Source organism: Gambusia affinis, linkage group LG22, assembly GCF_019740435.1.
Source record: "Gambusia affinis linkage group LG22, SWU_Gaff_1.0, whole genome shotgun sequence".
Taxonomy (NCBI): Eukaryota; Metazoa; Chordata; class Actinopteri; order Cyprinodontiformes; family Poeciliidae; genus Gambusia; species Gambusia affinis.
The window spans coordinates 18190105-18205302 of record NC_057889.1 but is presented as its reverse complement, the minus strand read 5'-3'; the positions used below and the strand labels follow the sequence as shown (position 1 = coordinate 18205302).

At 41.8% G+C, this 15198-nt stretch overlaps 1 protein-coding gene across 2 annotated transcripts in view; it reads left to right on the top strand.

The window, feature by feature from the left end:
- Positions 1–15198, top strand: part of LOC122825325 (forkhead box protein N3-like) — an 80624-nt gene that overhangs the window by 40392 nt on the left and 25034 nt on the right. For both annotated transcript variants that reach the window (XM_044106688.1, XM_044106689.1), the window contains exon 3: positions 14234–14385. In XM_044106688.1, the coding sequence (XP_043962623.1) occupies positions 14234–14385 (152 nt within the window). The remainder of the gene's footprint in view (positions 1–14233; positions 14386–15198) is intronic.

Genomic DNA, 15198 nt, shown 5'->3' with positions numbered 1-15198 from the left:
CCCCCAGTTTGTTCCGGCCAGGCTCTAGGATAATAGCAAATAAAGGGAAGCAACGTATAGAAAAATTAAAAAAACTGATTTATTTACCCCGATATTATGACTGGCTGGAGAAAAAAGGGAAGGAGAGGGAGCATGTGATGAGAACAAGTGGTGGATCTTAAACTGGATCTGAAGCTCCTCTTGAGACACTGAGCAGCTGCCTCCGGTTCCAAAAAGCACAAATTAGGAGCTCAGAAACACAAATATGTTACATAAAGGCCCAGAGGAAAGGCCTTGGGCGTTGGGCCAGACAGATGACACCAGATTTAGTGATTTTATAGTGGGTTTTTTTTTTTTTTTTAGAAAAAAAGGTCATTTTGTCTTAGACGCTAAACTCTGGTTCCATTCACCATGAAGCATGATGGCAGCTCCATCTTTTTTTCTGCAGAGGTTTTGTAATTTTTCTTTATTATCTTCCAAAATAAAATAAAAATTTCTGATGAAATGTAAGTTTTTATTTAAAGGTCATGTAACATTTGCGGCTCTAAACTGGTCTAATTCAGCTGGATTGAAGGCAAATATGGATCTTAGGATCGCAAAGGTTGCAGATTCCCAGTTTAAATCAAAGCACATTCATGTTAGAACGTCCTAGTCAAAGTTCAGAGTTAAATCCAGTTGAGAATCAAAAAAGAAAGGATAACGGTAAAACTTTTTGCATAAACAGATGTGGACTACTTTGTTATCACCTTCTAACTTGTATGCAGCTTGAGGTTGTAACGTCACGCAACACGAAGAAGAGCAAAGCAAAAACTCTCCATCTTGGAGTTAAGTACAAAAAATACTTGGAGGTCATCTTAACCTACCTGCTGCCCGGTCCACCCACCCCCTGCTGGGCTCTGAGGCGGCGACAAAATCCTGCAAGTAAAATCTTGTGAGGGGAAAAAGGAAAAAAAATGTAATAAAATAAGAATTAATTTGTTGATGAAAGCCATCTTGCTTCAAATGTCCGCTCTAATTACAACCACAGTCATCGATTAACAATTTCAGTTCATCCACAGTTTTTTTTTGTTTTGTTTTGTTTTGTTTTTTTCCATAAAACAACCCTAACCTATAATCACTCCATCATGTGCGGTTAGACCTCATTTCACAGCCAGACGGTTATCAGCCGCTCGCAGACACATTCAACGTGAAGTCAAACACATTCTGTATTTTGTCTACAGCTGTACCAGAATCGGCCTTATCAATAGTTGATGATCTCCACTTTCATAGTTCTCTTCCACTCCGACGTTCTGTGCCTCCCCGGTGGGAAGAGCGTTTCGCTTTTGATTTAAGTCTTGATGCAGCCCTTTAATACTGGCTTTCCCGAGCAGATTTTTTTTTTTTTTTTTTTTTTTTTTTTTTGGTGCTCAGGGTAAACTGGGAGCGAATCCCTCTCTCAATTAGTGCTAAATTAATACCGCAGGATTTAATAACACAGATGCCAGCAGCCTTTAGATCCCGTCCTGCCCTAGGGGTTGTTAAGCAGGGTTGGTGGGAGTGAAGCGGGGGGGGGATGGAGGGGCGCTGGTGGCGGCGGTGAACGGCGAGGATCAATGTTCTCGCTCATGGAGATTACGCCAGAGGAGAGGCGACTGCTTCTGCTGTCTGGCTTCTTTGACCAGAATGGGATTTGAATCATTTGTGTGTGTGTATATATATATATATATATATGTGTGTGTGTGTGTGGGCGAGTGTGGATAAACAAAATGGATGAAGGATGGCGAAAAGTGTGTGTGTGTGTGTGTGTGTGCATGTGTGTGTGCAACGCACACGCCCTCGATCTGTGCTGTCATCTGGCTCTTGACTATGACGGCCCAGAGTTTCTCTTGTATACATATCTCCATAGTAACAAGGTTGCAGTTGACATAAAAGTATGCTGTTGCTGTAGCAACGGGGAAAACTGATTTGGCTTTACCGACTTGTATATAACTGTGCGTGTGTGTGTGTGTGTGTGTGTGTGTGTGTGCGTCAGCTTCAGAGGTGTTGAGTGGGGAGGAAAAAAAAAAAGTATATGTCCTCCTCTTACGTGTTTGTGCGCGGAGCAGCTTGTGGAGAGGTGATTCTGGCAAGGACGGCTCGTCTTGTCTTCCTGTCACTGCTCTCTGCTTAAGACAGCATACTCATTAACCCTTCAAACCTTCCCCCCACCTCTGTCTTCTCTTTTTTTTTTTTTCTTGCACACACAGGACAACTCTGACATGCAAACAAACAAAACACACACGCACAACCCCTCTCCCCCACCCAAAGACACGCATGAGTGCGTAAAAAGGGTTTTGAGCATGCGAGCGCCGCGTCGGTGTGGAAATGAGGGCACATCTCTGCAGACTCTTACTCTACCTGCCAAGAGCCCGGGCTTTATCTGAAGCCGCAATTACAGAATCTCTGTAATTTCACTCAGACTCTTGCCCTTTTTTTTTTCTTCCAAAAGCTTTTCGCCGAGAATATCTGCATGTGAATACACCTCTCTCTCCTCCCCTCTACCTGTTTATTTCCTTTGAACCGAGCGTGCAGTTACAGGCTGTAAGATTGGTTTCTGTTATACTGCATTGTGGGGTTTTTTTTGTTGTTTTTTTCCTTCTCACTGTTGGAGGAGAGCGAGGGAGTCGCTCAAGAGGTCGGGGGAGGTCAAGTTATGGTTACGAGGGACAAATCGAGACCGCGCTCATGAGTGGGGGGGAAAGAGGATTCGTGAAAACGGCACTGAGTTAACATTTCCATCAATTTCCAGAGGTGGAGATTAATACGACGGTGGCCTATTTGTTCCAGTGGCTGTATTTCTGGGTCATTCCCAGGCAGATGACAAGACGGGGGGTCTGGTTCGGAATAAAGCTCGCCGTGCCGCGACGCGTTTGCGTGTGTGTGTTTGTGTGGCAACTCCAAGTCGCGAGCGTGAGAGCGAGCGAGCGAGTCTCGCTGTTGCCATGGCTTTGTTTACAAACAGGATTCTTCTCCGCGCTGAATGACATGCCTTAATGGCAAGTGTTGTTGCCCTCAGTCTTGTGGATCAGTGCCGGAGATCAATGTGGTAACGGAGCGACGCACGCACACGCCCAAACACACATCGACGGAGTCAGCGATATATCTCTCACAGCCTCTTATGAAATCTCAGCAGAGAGAGAGAGGCAGTTTTGTAATCCGAGACTCGCTGTGAAGTCTCTCTGCGTCGCACTTAAGTGTGTCACCCCCGAACTTAACCTCACCCTCGTTCAGACGAGAGGCGCTCCTTGATGTTTTTATGTTTAAACGGTTACAGCGTTTCAGTTGAGGGTGAAATTGCCTGGTTAAAAGTGTTGGTGTTTTTTGTTTTTTTTTGTTTTTTTTTCTTTTTATGAAATGGTGCCCACCAGAAGACTGCAACATGTAGATTTTAAGTTTTTCCTAAATGTTATTTCTCGCAGAGATTGCAACATGTCGTCTTGCAAGAGTGCCCGCAGCTTTTTCCCTTGTTTGGTGGAAAATAACTTTGAATTTTGGGACCCTGTTTCCAATCGTTGGTTGTTTTCCAATCTTTTAACCAATCGGCATTTCTCCATAATAAGAAAGCTAAATGCATTCAAACGTTTTTTTTCTGGCCTTCCTACCCTCTTAGTCTTGCATAGCAGCAGCAGAGGCGACGTCACACTGTGTGCAGCTGAAGAAACAGGATTTTACGAAGATTTATTTTTAAATTACAATTTAGAGCTTGCGTGTCACACGTTAGCGATTAGGATGGTGGCTAAAGCTGTAGGGGCGTAACGGTACAACCTGTCCCCAATGAGACAATAATGGTCCACGAGAATGAGACGTCATTGTAGCAACTGTTTTCGGCGAGCTAGCAGGCACTTAGAGTAAACGTTTTACAAATGGCCATCAGATTTATTTTTAAAAGTGCTTAGTCAGCTTACAATTCGGAGAGGTGGCGTCATCGACGTCATTAGCAGCTAACGGTAGGGCAGCGGTGATTTTTGTCCGGGGCTTCGTGTCGAGTGTCACCTTATCGCCGTTTGATTCGCACACAGTTTTAAAAACGATAGAACCGTGAGGGCTTCTTAACACTTGAGAGTCAGATGTTGGTTACAGTGAGACTGACTTCACTTTGACGAAATCGTTGCTGCGTTTCATTATTGTGAGATCTTACACCTTTAAGATCTTGTCACAGCCTCAGATGTTAGCGTAACTGAAACGTTGTAGTGTGTGTGTGTGTGTGTTCCCCGGCATTTCCAACTTCCAACGTGTGAAAAGTCTTACTCTCTTAATCTCTTCTGCCATTAGTGCCACAACAGGAATCCATGTCCTAAAAATGGCTTTCTCTTTTTCTTGCAACTTCCACGCCAAAGGGTGTGATAATAGCTCAACCTTTAAGAGTTTAGGTATGGTGCGTTCACTGACCAGTCGAGCCAGATATTGTGCTGATTGTCCTGAATAGCCCCTCAGTGCGTCTCTAGTGCCTCTCGTGTGAAACGTTTTGAAGCTGTGGGCCACACCTTCATAAAAAAGGAAGTTCTTAAGTTTCATCAAGACGTCTATAATCTCTTTCTTTTTTTAGACGAAGGTTTCCGCTGTTGCAGTCGAGAACAAGAACATAACTAAATGATCTTAAAGTTGTACTTCATAGCATCTGTAATGCAGAACAGACAGATGGATGAGTCTTCACTCCACCCCTTTGTCGAATAAATTAGATTTAACTGGACTTGCTATGATTCAGAGCGTTGCACACAAACGTCTTGAACAAAAACCCAGATTAAGACAGTTGTAAATTAAAATTAAAAAATTTAAAAAAATGTCTTCAACTGCAGATTATCAGAGCCAGCTGCTGTTTCCAGTGAAAGAGCTCATCTGTGCTCTCACACCTGCCTGATAGCAAGAAATTTAATTAACCACACAGTAAACATAAGAAAGCATTTAGTGCCTAATTAGACAGGTAGTAAACCCAGGTGTCTGTGGAGAAAGGGTGTTAAAAACGCTCCTTGGTGCTTGAATGAAAGACGACTTCCTGTCGATGACCGTCACTGTTGACTTGGATTTTAAATAAACTCGTCGCTGGTTATACAGTGTTTATGAAAAGTATTCAACCCTTTGTATGTCTTACTCACTTATTGCTTTCACAAATCAATCAATATAAATGAAATGTGGCCCTTTTTGACAAATGTACAAATATAAATGTGGGCCTCTGTTTAAAAAGGTTGGATATTTATGCAGTCACTTGTTTTATGGCAAATATTTTTATTTAACTGTATTTATTTTGTAGAAATCTGGTTTTGCTTTGGGGTTGTTTTTTTTGTTGTTTTTTTGCCTTTATTTAATTTTTATTTTTTTTACTTTTTTTGTCACAAAAGCCAAATTATGTTGATCATGACTGATTTGTAAAAGCAATTAAAAAAAGGTTAAACATCCAAGGGAGTGAGTAGGCTCTGTAAGTAGTTCAAATTTATAAATACTTTATTTATCCAAAAGGAAAATTACATATTAATAATAATAATAATAATAGTTAGATGACTGAATATAATCATTCCTTAAAGAGAATTCAACAATTTTCCAAAAGAATTGAAGAAAACTTCAATTACAAATGGGCAAACATAAAAAATATAAGTTTGTGGCAAATGGACGACTGAAATGGAAAATAAAAATGCTTTTAAAAAAACTTTTTTTTTTCCAGTTCAGTGATTGAGAAGTTAACTTTTCCATCAACATTTTGTGGCGTGAAAACCACAGATTTCCGTGCATCTTAGACAGATTTTGTGATAGAGCAACACAAATAGTACTGCATAGTTGAGAAATTAAAGGGAAAAAGAGAGACGGTTTAAAATTTTGTAGGACATAAAAATCTGAAAATTTGGCTAGCATTTGTTTATAATCCCCTTTTAAGTAACCTCACAAAGTTTCTGTAGTTGTTCTTGCACTCTGACATGGACATGCGCTGCAGCTCTGACTGCTTGCTTGTGGCCATTGTTGGCCTGCAGACAGATGAATCATTTGACCGTTCTGGGGTCATTTTGCAGAACAGAAACCTTCCCGCCCGTCGTAAAACCGCCACATAGAGCAAAAACAGCCAGACTCCCACTGCTGGCGACACTTTGACATCGGATCACAAAAAAAGGCTGCGCTGTGCTCTCATCATCTCCCACCTTCAGCAAGTCAGACTGTCTTAAGTTTGGCCGTAGGCAGTTTTTTTTTTTTTTTTTTTTTTTCCCCCCCCCAGCTTAATGCTTATGGAAATGATTCCCTACAGTAAAGATCTAATTGTGAATCTTTATGACAGTCTTTCTTCTCAGTCAAATATCCTCCTCTATGTATTAAGGAAAATCCTTCTGGAAATGTGAAAACTCCTGGTTGCTCCTTATGACATATCTTATGCCGTCGCATGTCGCAAACCTCGTTCCGTCTCACCCAAAGGCTGCAGTTTAAACATCTGTAAGCGGCTTCAGTTCCACATAAAAAAAAAAAAAAAAGCAACATATTATCAAGTATCTAGGAGTTTAATTCAGTCCAGGCTCACTATCCTTTTTTTTAATCATTATTATTTTATGTTTAACGGGTATTTTGGCTGTGATGTAAGAAAACTTAGCAGCAGTTAAACTTTACTTCACACCAGATGGGCCTATTCTTAGTACGAGCTGCACAAGGACAGACTGGAGCTGACACTGGAAAACCCTTCAGTCCCTTAAAGCATCTGCAGATTTGGACAAGCAGATCATTTATGTGTTTTTGCACAAAATGTCATTAATAAAGAATGAAAGGTGAGAAGAATCTAATCGTACAAGTCACATTAGATCTTTACACTGCAAAAAAAAACCACGAAATTCCACTCAGTATTTTTGGTCTAGTTTCTAGAGCAAATATCTTAGGAAACTTGAAATAGAACAAAATATCTTACAAGTAGCTTTATAGCAAAAAAATATGGTGGGTTATTTTAAGTAAATAATTCCTTAATATTAATTGTTTCACTTGTAAAATGGGAAAGATTTCTTGTTTAAAGTGAAATAACCTGCCGGTGGAAATAGTACTTTTTCATCAATATTAATTATTGACTTTAATAAAAGCTCCTATATTTTGCTTAAAAAGTTACTTTTAAGTTCATTTTTATCTTATTTCAATGTACTAAGATATTTGTACTTAAAACTAGGCCAAAACTACTTTGTGTAAGATTTAGTGTTTTTACAGTGTGCTTCCACAATCCTTCTACTTTACAAAAAGTCACTTTTTTTCTGAATAAACATTAAAAACATCCCATAATGCTCAGTCATGTATCTGATCTGTGCCGCACTACAGCTGCAGTCTTATTTTAGTCCTCTTGTTTATGTGTTTACAATGTGTACAGTAATGGTGGATCCTTGTAGCACAGTGATTTTAATCAGGGTTTGTTAAAGCATTTCCGCTGCCTGGGGACGTCATTTATTAAACCCGTATGCAGTTGTGATAATATAGATTGAGTCATGTTGTGCGGGTAACAAAGCCAGTTACTCTGATGCTTGCATTTAGAGTTTAACTCTGTGTGTGTAATCTGGGCTTTACATATCATGTCTAATTTCAAACAGATTAGGTGCTAGCAGTAAATCCAGAGCTGGAGAGACAAAAGTATAGCAAAAGTGTAGCTGTTGTCTTAGTGGGAGAAATTAGTTTTTCGTAGCGGTGGCCATTTGTTTCATTGTTTTATAATTTATCGTGATAGATTTCTTATCAGGGAAAGGATTTTGATTTCATTAAATTTCAATGAATGGTGCTAAAAAAACAAAACATTATGGGAAATGTTATTTTTGCTTTTGCTTGCTTCTCCTCCCGCCCCAACCGTTTCTTACACTAGAGCGTCATTAAATATTCCAGATTGTAATTAAATGCTTTTACTGTGTGCAGTTTTTCAGTGGTGTTCTGAATAAGCCCGTTTCAAATGTGAATGTTTTCCAAGACCAATATTTGTGTTTGCCGCATTATCAGTGCTGTGCCACCCTAAACGATTTCATCATAACATTTTAGCATTGTCGCAATGTAGTGCCACAAAATATCACAATAAAATTGTAATTCTGTCGTCAACCTCTAGTTTTTTGTACGTTTTTTTTCATCAATCTAAGACATGGCTGCCATATGTCAAATCTGCGAAAGTTGGCATCAAGAATGCAGTGTGATCCATTTTACGAAAGTTCGCAAAATGAGTCGAGAACAAAAGGGCCGAGGTGAGATCTTCTGGGTTTGCTATCGCTGTGGTTCCATAAGCATCTACAGCAAGTATTTCTGAACTGAATTGAACTTGCTCTAAGGACAAAGCAAGATTATTCAGCAATATCCACATAGGGCAAAAATTGAAAGCCCAGTGGTCTTAAAAGACTTCTTGAGTGTTCAACTTAACATTTAACTAAAACTCGGAAAATCTGTGAAAAGTTTTAAGAGTCAAAATAACAACCGTAATTATCACCATCAGTTTTGTGGGTTAGCAAACAGCTTCAGTTAGAGCCACAGAATGACTCATCCCTGTCAGCAAAGCAGTCATGGCCGCTCCTTTTAAGTCCGGATCATTGGCAGTGAAAACCCAAGCGTGTCGGATCCCGTCTAGGTGTTGGTGAATGTAATCTCCTCCATGTTTTACTCTGGATTCCATGTTGCCGTGCAGAAATCCCTGATTCGACCCTCGTTTTTCCATTTCTTCCATGTCTTTTAATTTGGGACTATTTTCACATGAGGATTTACACATTATTTACCTAGCTACAACAGACTGTCTTTCAGTGATTTACAGTAAACCAATTCACTATTGTTTGCACTTATAGCCATTGTGTTGCTTAAAACGAGCTAAGCTAGCTGTTTTTCACTGTTTTGGCCATTATTTTAGGCTCAATAGCAGACTGGGCTCATTAGATGCTTAGCTTGATGAAAGCTGCTAATATAGAAAACATTGATTTGTCTCAGTTTTTTTCATGCAAAATGCTCAGAGAGGACTGCTACCCTTTTTCATAGTTCGTTGAATACATAGCAGCTGGTTAGCTTAGCTAAGCATGAAGAACTGCAGCTCAGCTCACTCCGTTCAGGTATGGCGTAATTCGATGCGTGTGTTAATCTCAGGGGTTAACAAGTTTGCTTAGGTGTAAAACAGCAAGGCAGCCCTATACACAGCTAACCAACCTCCAAGTATCACATTAGACAAACAGTTTCAATGCTCTGCAAAAGTAAGCACACCCTTTCAAATTTTCCATTTTATTTCTGGTGGAGCAACACAAAGTCATGCAAAATTTTAATGGAAGGGGAAAAACAATGCCCGATTGTGTGTGTGTTTTTGTTTTTGTTTTTTTGTTTGTTTTTTTCAATTAAAAGCCTAAAAAATATGTTGTGAATCTGTACGAAGCTGCCCATGTGGCAAACCATGTTTCACCCCCCACACGAGCAAGAAAAGGTAATTTTGCTCTTGTTTGAAAAGGTTCATGCAGGTTGTGAAAAACTCCAAACAATTTTCCCAATTGGGAGGTAAATGTTAAGCAAATTTTTAAATTGTCTCAAAAAGAGAGCGAGTCCAAGCTAGGCATGTTTTCATCTACTGGTTGATTGCAGCCAATCGACCAGGCTTTACAAAACATAGTTTTGTCACACGTTGATATCAGCGTGGCTGTAATAAACAGGACGTGGAGGTTGCAAACCAGCATGGACCACACATCTCAGAAAAATGGAAAGACGTTTTCAGGGAGGTGTTGCTACCAGGCAAGGTGTAATTGTTCTGTAATGTCAGCTAGTCTCACCGCTGCTGCATGTTTCATTTAACGTAGAGAAAGAAATATGACTTCAAAATGTGCTCGAAAAATCATTGATAGAAACACGGCTAATGTCGCCTTCTTGTTACTTAACAAAGACCAAATTTGAGGATTGCGTAATTACTAGTTCTCTGAACAGATACTCCAACCAAAACTGTACGTCTGTTCTGAGAAGACCACTTGTGAAGGCAATTTGAATATTATTCGGGGTATCAGAATAAAGAGGAAATAAACAAAAAGTCTTCACCTTTCAACTTCAAGGTGATGCACACCTCTGTGTTGGTTTGGCAGTTTAATCCCAATAAAAAAAAAAAAAACATGAATGTTTTTAGCTCTAATATAATGAATGTTCAATAGTCCAAGGAGTTCAAAGGCACTTTTATCTCATTTCTTTCTGTAGGTGTAATTTGTCAAACTGTCCCTTTAACCCAGAATAATTCTAATTGGGTACAGATGACAAAAGGACGGGCTAATCTGAACAGTCTTAGCCGTGGTGAGAGATTGTGACAGGTAAATGTTCATGCGACAGGATAATCATACATTCAGGAATGCAGTAGCAGGGCTGTGTGGTTGCTACCAGCAGGGTCAGAGACAGCAGGACTTTTTAATATCTCCCATTTCCATGGGAGACCAGCCCCCACAGCTTATATAACACAGGAAACAGATGTTAGCAACTCACAATCGTCCCTCTATCTGACTTTTTCTCTGCTCCCACCACCGCCCGCCTCTCTCCTCTTTCTTCCCCCCCTCTCTGCTGTCTAAATCCTATCATAATGTGTCCCAGACATGCCTGTTTTCTTCATCACCTGTATGTTCCAGGACATAAAAGGTCTGCTGCTCTCTAAATGAATTCTCCGCCCGTTCTTCTTCTTCTTCTTCTTTTTTCTTTTTTAAAGTTGTCTATAAAGTCTAATGCACTGCCTTATCAGATCAGAAACGTCTCAAAAGTAAGAGGCGAACCTTTCAAAGTGAGGGGATTATTTGTTGTGTAATCCTGCTCGTTCGCTGCGTGGCGCTGCAGTTATGCGACTATTTTCAGGAACACGTTGGATGTGGGAACACAAGTGAGGACAAAAAGAAGAAAATAATTTGCTCATCCCGACAGAGGATGGATGAGAGGAGAGGGACAGTTGTTATTATTAAGCCCGAAGTTCTCAGAAACCGATTCCTGACATCACATGGTCTGCCCGTATCTCAACTTTGTGACATTGTTTGAAAATGCAAACTCCATTTTACCTTTGCTTGCTTCCATAATGATGCCTGTTGCCAAGGCGACTGCTATAACCCAGGTTACGGACCCTTCCTGTGAGATGCACCGTGTGATTGGCCTGGTGGCCGAGAAGGAGGGGGGGTTTCCACGGTCGGAGGAGCGGGATTGGCTGGCTGGTTGGCAGAGCCGAGGACCCCCAGCAGACAGACATTCAGGAGAGAGCATTGATTTAATCGGTCGGCAGCCCAGGCAGACACCACTCACACATATAGATACATCTACGCAAACACTGGCAGCATGGCAGTGCTGCGGATTGAGGCGGGGTGGGGGGGTTGGTGGATTTTGGCCCAGTGGGGGTCACCTCTGTGGGAGTTTGTGAATGTGTGTGCAATATCATGCTCTCCAGGAGAAGGCGTCGCTGGCAGTCATAGAAGCACTCCTGGGAGCAAACCATGCTGGGTAATATCACACTCCTCAGGGAACTCGCTATGCACACGCGCGCACACACTCGTTAACCCACACATACACGCACAGAGAATGGCTCGACACATATGGACTGCATTCAACACAGCTGACATAACAATGCAAAGACCCAGACAGGGCGGTTGCAGACACAAATCAGCATATGTTCTATTGGCTTCTTAAATTTTCTCAACGTTGCAGGGCTGAAGTTGGCCGGATCAAGAGTTGTTGATTCTGCTACACAGGGGGGAAGCAAGGAAATGAGTAGAGGCTCTGCCTGGTCTTCACACAGTAGAAATTACCCATTGAGTATTTAAAAATACATGTCATCAAAGTAACTCAACTCAGTAGGGAAAAATTAATACACAACATGACAAACGTCCTTCTTAGCCACTAGACTAGGAGTCATCTTAGTTGCGCCACAATATAAAGTAAGCAGGATAGTGAAGGATGGTAAAATAGTAAATGATCTGTACTTGTATAGCGCATAATCAAGTCCAGAGTGCAGCAAGCTGATAGTGACAAGCCACTAGATAGCCAAACCGGTCCTGGGGCAGTCTGATAGAGGCAAGGCTGCCATGCACCGGCACCACCGGGCTCTCTGACCAACACCACCAGGCAAGGTGGGTGAAGTGTGTTGCCCAAGGGCTCAACAACAGAGATGGAAGGACTGGGGATCGAATGGGCAACCCACTGATTGTGGTAGTACAGTCACCTGTACCCATGTGAAGTTTCCTAATCCTTGCTGGAACTTTAAGTCAATGGTCAGATAAGGCAATGTTGGGGTTTGGTCTGCAATGATGTATGAATATGCGGGAAAGCACCTCCCACATATTCATACATACAGGATGTATTAATATTCATCCGCCATATTCATCCGCCATATTCACCACTGTTGAATATGGTGGAGGATCTTTGATGCTTTAGGTCTTTTTCTCTTTTAAAGAGACTGGGAACCACGCAATGTTCCTGTCCTGTTTTGCTAAACGAGACAGTTTTTAAAAAAAGAAACATGGTCAGACAGTAGACTGAAAAATAAACTGAAGTCGTTACAATGTTTCATCATGATTGTACTCCATAGGCAAAATACCTTCGAACAAGCCTTGAGCTTTACAAACAATCTGAGTAGTTTTTTATTTGCAGCACTGCTGTGTGAAGTTGTCGACCAACCTGTGGAGATTAAAATGCCGCAGTTTGTATTGACTTATGCAAAAGAATATCTTCAAAGAATGGATTAGAACCTGCCAGGGCAGACCATCAAGGAGGATCAGATGCGGATGTCAATGCAAAGTTCAGCAAAGTAATAGTTGCCTTCATCCTGCTCTAGATCTGACCCTGACCGTCCAGAACCAATGTTCAACTCTGACGTAGAGTCGGTATAGTTGGGCTGAAACCTGGAGGACAAGTAAATTCTCAAACCAGAAAAACCCAAGCATTCCTGAACATATGTCTTAGAAGAAGTCTCGGTATTCGCTGGCCAGACAATATCAGTAACATCAGCCTTCAGGAAATGACTTACAAACTCTCAGTAGTGGCAGAAATCAGGAAGAAAACATGGAGTTGGGTAGGACAGACTCTACGCAAACCGCCAACCAGCACAACCAGAATTTCAGGTGGAACCCCCAAGGCAAGAAACACCAGGCAAGGCTGACATAAAAAGATTGGCTACACCTGGAACCAACTAGAACGAACTGCTGAGGACGGAAATCTGGGGAGTTCTACCTTTGGCAGCCCATACCCTGGTGCGATGAAGGACAAAAGATTTATTAGAACAAAATATGGATTTTGGATTTTCCTTGAACAGTGGATAATCTAAGGAGATTATGCAAAAAAAAAAAAGAAAAAAAAAAGTGGTAAAAAACTGCTTTCTCTGCATAATTTCAGCACTGTGGTGGAATCGTGTTGATGAAACAAAAGTCTGGCTGTTTTTAGACTGGCTTACCACTGTATTTAGTCTTATATTATCAGATATATCTCTGGTGACGATAGAAAATGCACGACGGGTTTCAGATCAGTCACGATTGAATGCTTCTGGCCCATGTGTCACTTCCCTCTTTGTAGATTACTCGTTGTATTTCTAGACAGCAGTAGTCTACAGCTACTTCTGCATGTCGACATCTTCCCAGCCCCCCTATCATTCCACAGCGTGCCACTAAGCGATCTGAACACAACAGCTTACATGGTGTTCATCCTTCGTCCCGCCACGTTCAAAACTTGTTTGATTTCTGCCACTGCCACACAGAGAGGGCTGGTAGATCCACAGATGGGCAGAGTGCTTGCACCACTGCCTTTCTCTGTAATCTATAGGCTGGCTTCCTTTAGAGTATGAGCTGACAGCTTCATTAGGAGAAGGATGAGGGTGGGAGGATGGGAGAGGGTGCTTTGATCTAAAAATACACACAGTTGTCGCCTCTGGAGTGGAGAAAGTTCAAGTTTTCTGATCTTCTTCAAAAAGCTTTGTGTTTTGTCTTTGTTGGGGGTTTTTTCTTGTCCAAGGAGAGGCTGGCAATGGGAGAACGCAGCTCTGGCATTGAGGGTGTATTAGTTTCCATCCCTCAGAGTGTTGTCTATTTGTGGAACATGTGAGTGTTTGGATGGCAGATGTGATCTGGAATGGGTTTGGGCAGTAATACTTAACACCCACCGCTGTTTTTCTCAGTCTTCTCAGAAAGCAGAATTAGTTTTCTTAACAGGTGGTTTGGCTAATAAGGGACGTTTACTTCTCCACCTGGTGGCTCCGGTTTGCCTGCTGTGAAGAATCCGACTTGCTTTAAGAGGTTTTATGCAACTTCCAGTCTGATATCTCTCTTGTTTCTTCTTCTCTTCCCTCTCTCAGAGCATAGGCAAAGGCTCCCTGTGGTCCATAGATCCGGAGTACAGGCACAATCTGATCCAGGCGCTGAAGAAGACGCCGTATCATCCTTATTCGCCCAGTTTGGCCACACCTTCCACCTCCCCGCCCAGCCTGCCTCAGACGTTTCACCACAGGTAAGAAACCAACAGAGAACAGCTGAGATCTTCTGTGACTTCAATCTCCTTTAGAGCTAGATCAAGGTTGTAGAGGCCTTGATTGGATTTTTTCCGTTTTGTATCTCCGTGATTGTTCTTTCCTGTCACACAACTTGTTTTACAGTTGACTATTGAGCCAGAAATAAATAATAGCTATGCGATAGTGTGCTTTGCTTCAGGTTTACCTGCACAAACAACTTGTGCAATTGTCGATTCGCCATAAACTCATCTTCTCCTGGGTCCTACTAGACCAGAAAGGTGTGCCACTAACCTGGTGCAAAGTTTGCTTACAATAATTCACACCTTTTTGAACCCCTCTTTTCCCACGATAAATGACTCAGATATACGTTTCTATTAGAGTGTGTAGGATTTTAAGTGGATCGCCAAAAATTAAAGACCACCTATCAAACGTGTCGTGCCAATATCCAATTATAACATAAAACCTACAGCGTGCATGCACCTCCCTGTCTCCCATCTGTCGCTGGCGCTCTGCATTGGCGCGCTGCAGGCGTCGGAGCTGACCCCCTCCATCCTCTCCAATCCTTTTTATTTTTATTTTTTGCACGCTGCTTTCATGCAACAACAGTCCGTCCTGTCTTTCTCGCCCTCAGGCGCATCTCAGGTAAAGAAGAAGGGGGGGAAAAAGCCCCTTTTTCTTCTTTTTTTCTGGCACATGTTCGCTCCATCAACCGCTCCACCACCACCCTCCCCACCAGCCTCCAACCGCTCTCTGCCGCATCTCCTCCGGCTTCTTCCACACCTCCCTCTCCCTTTTTTCTCTTGTCTCCCCTT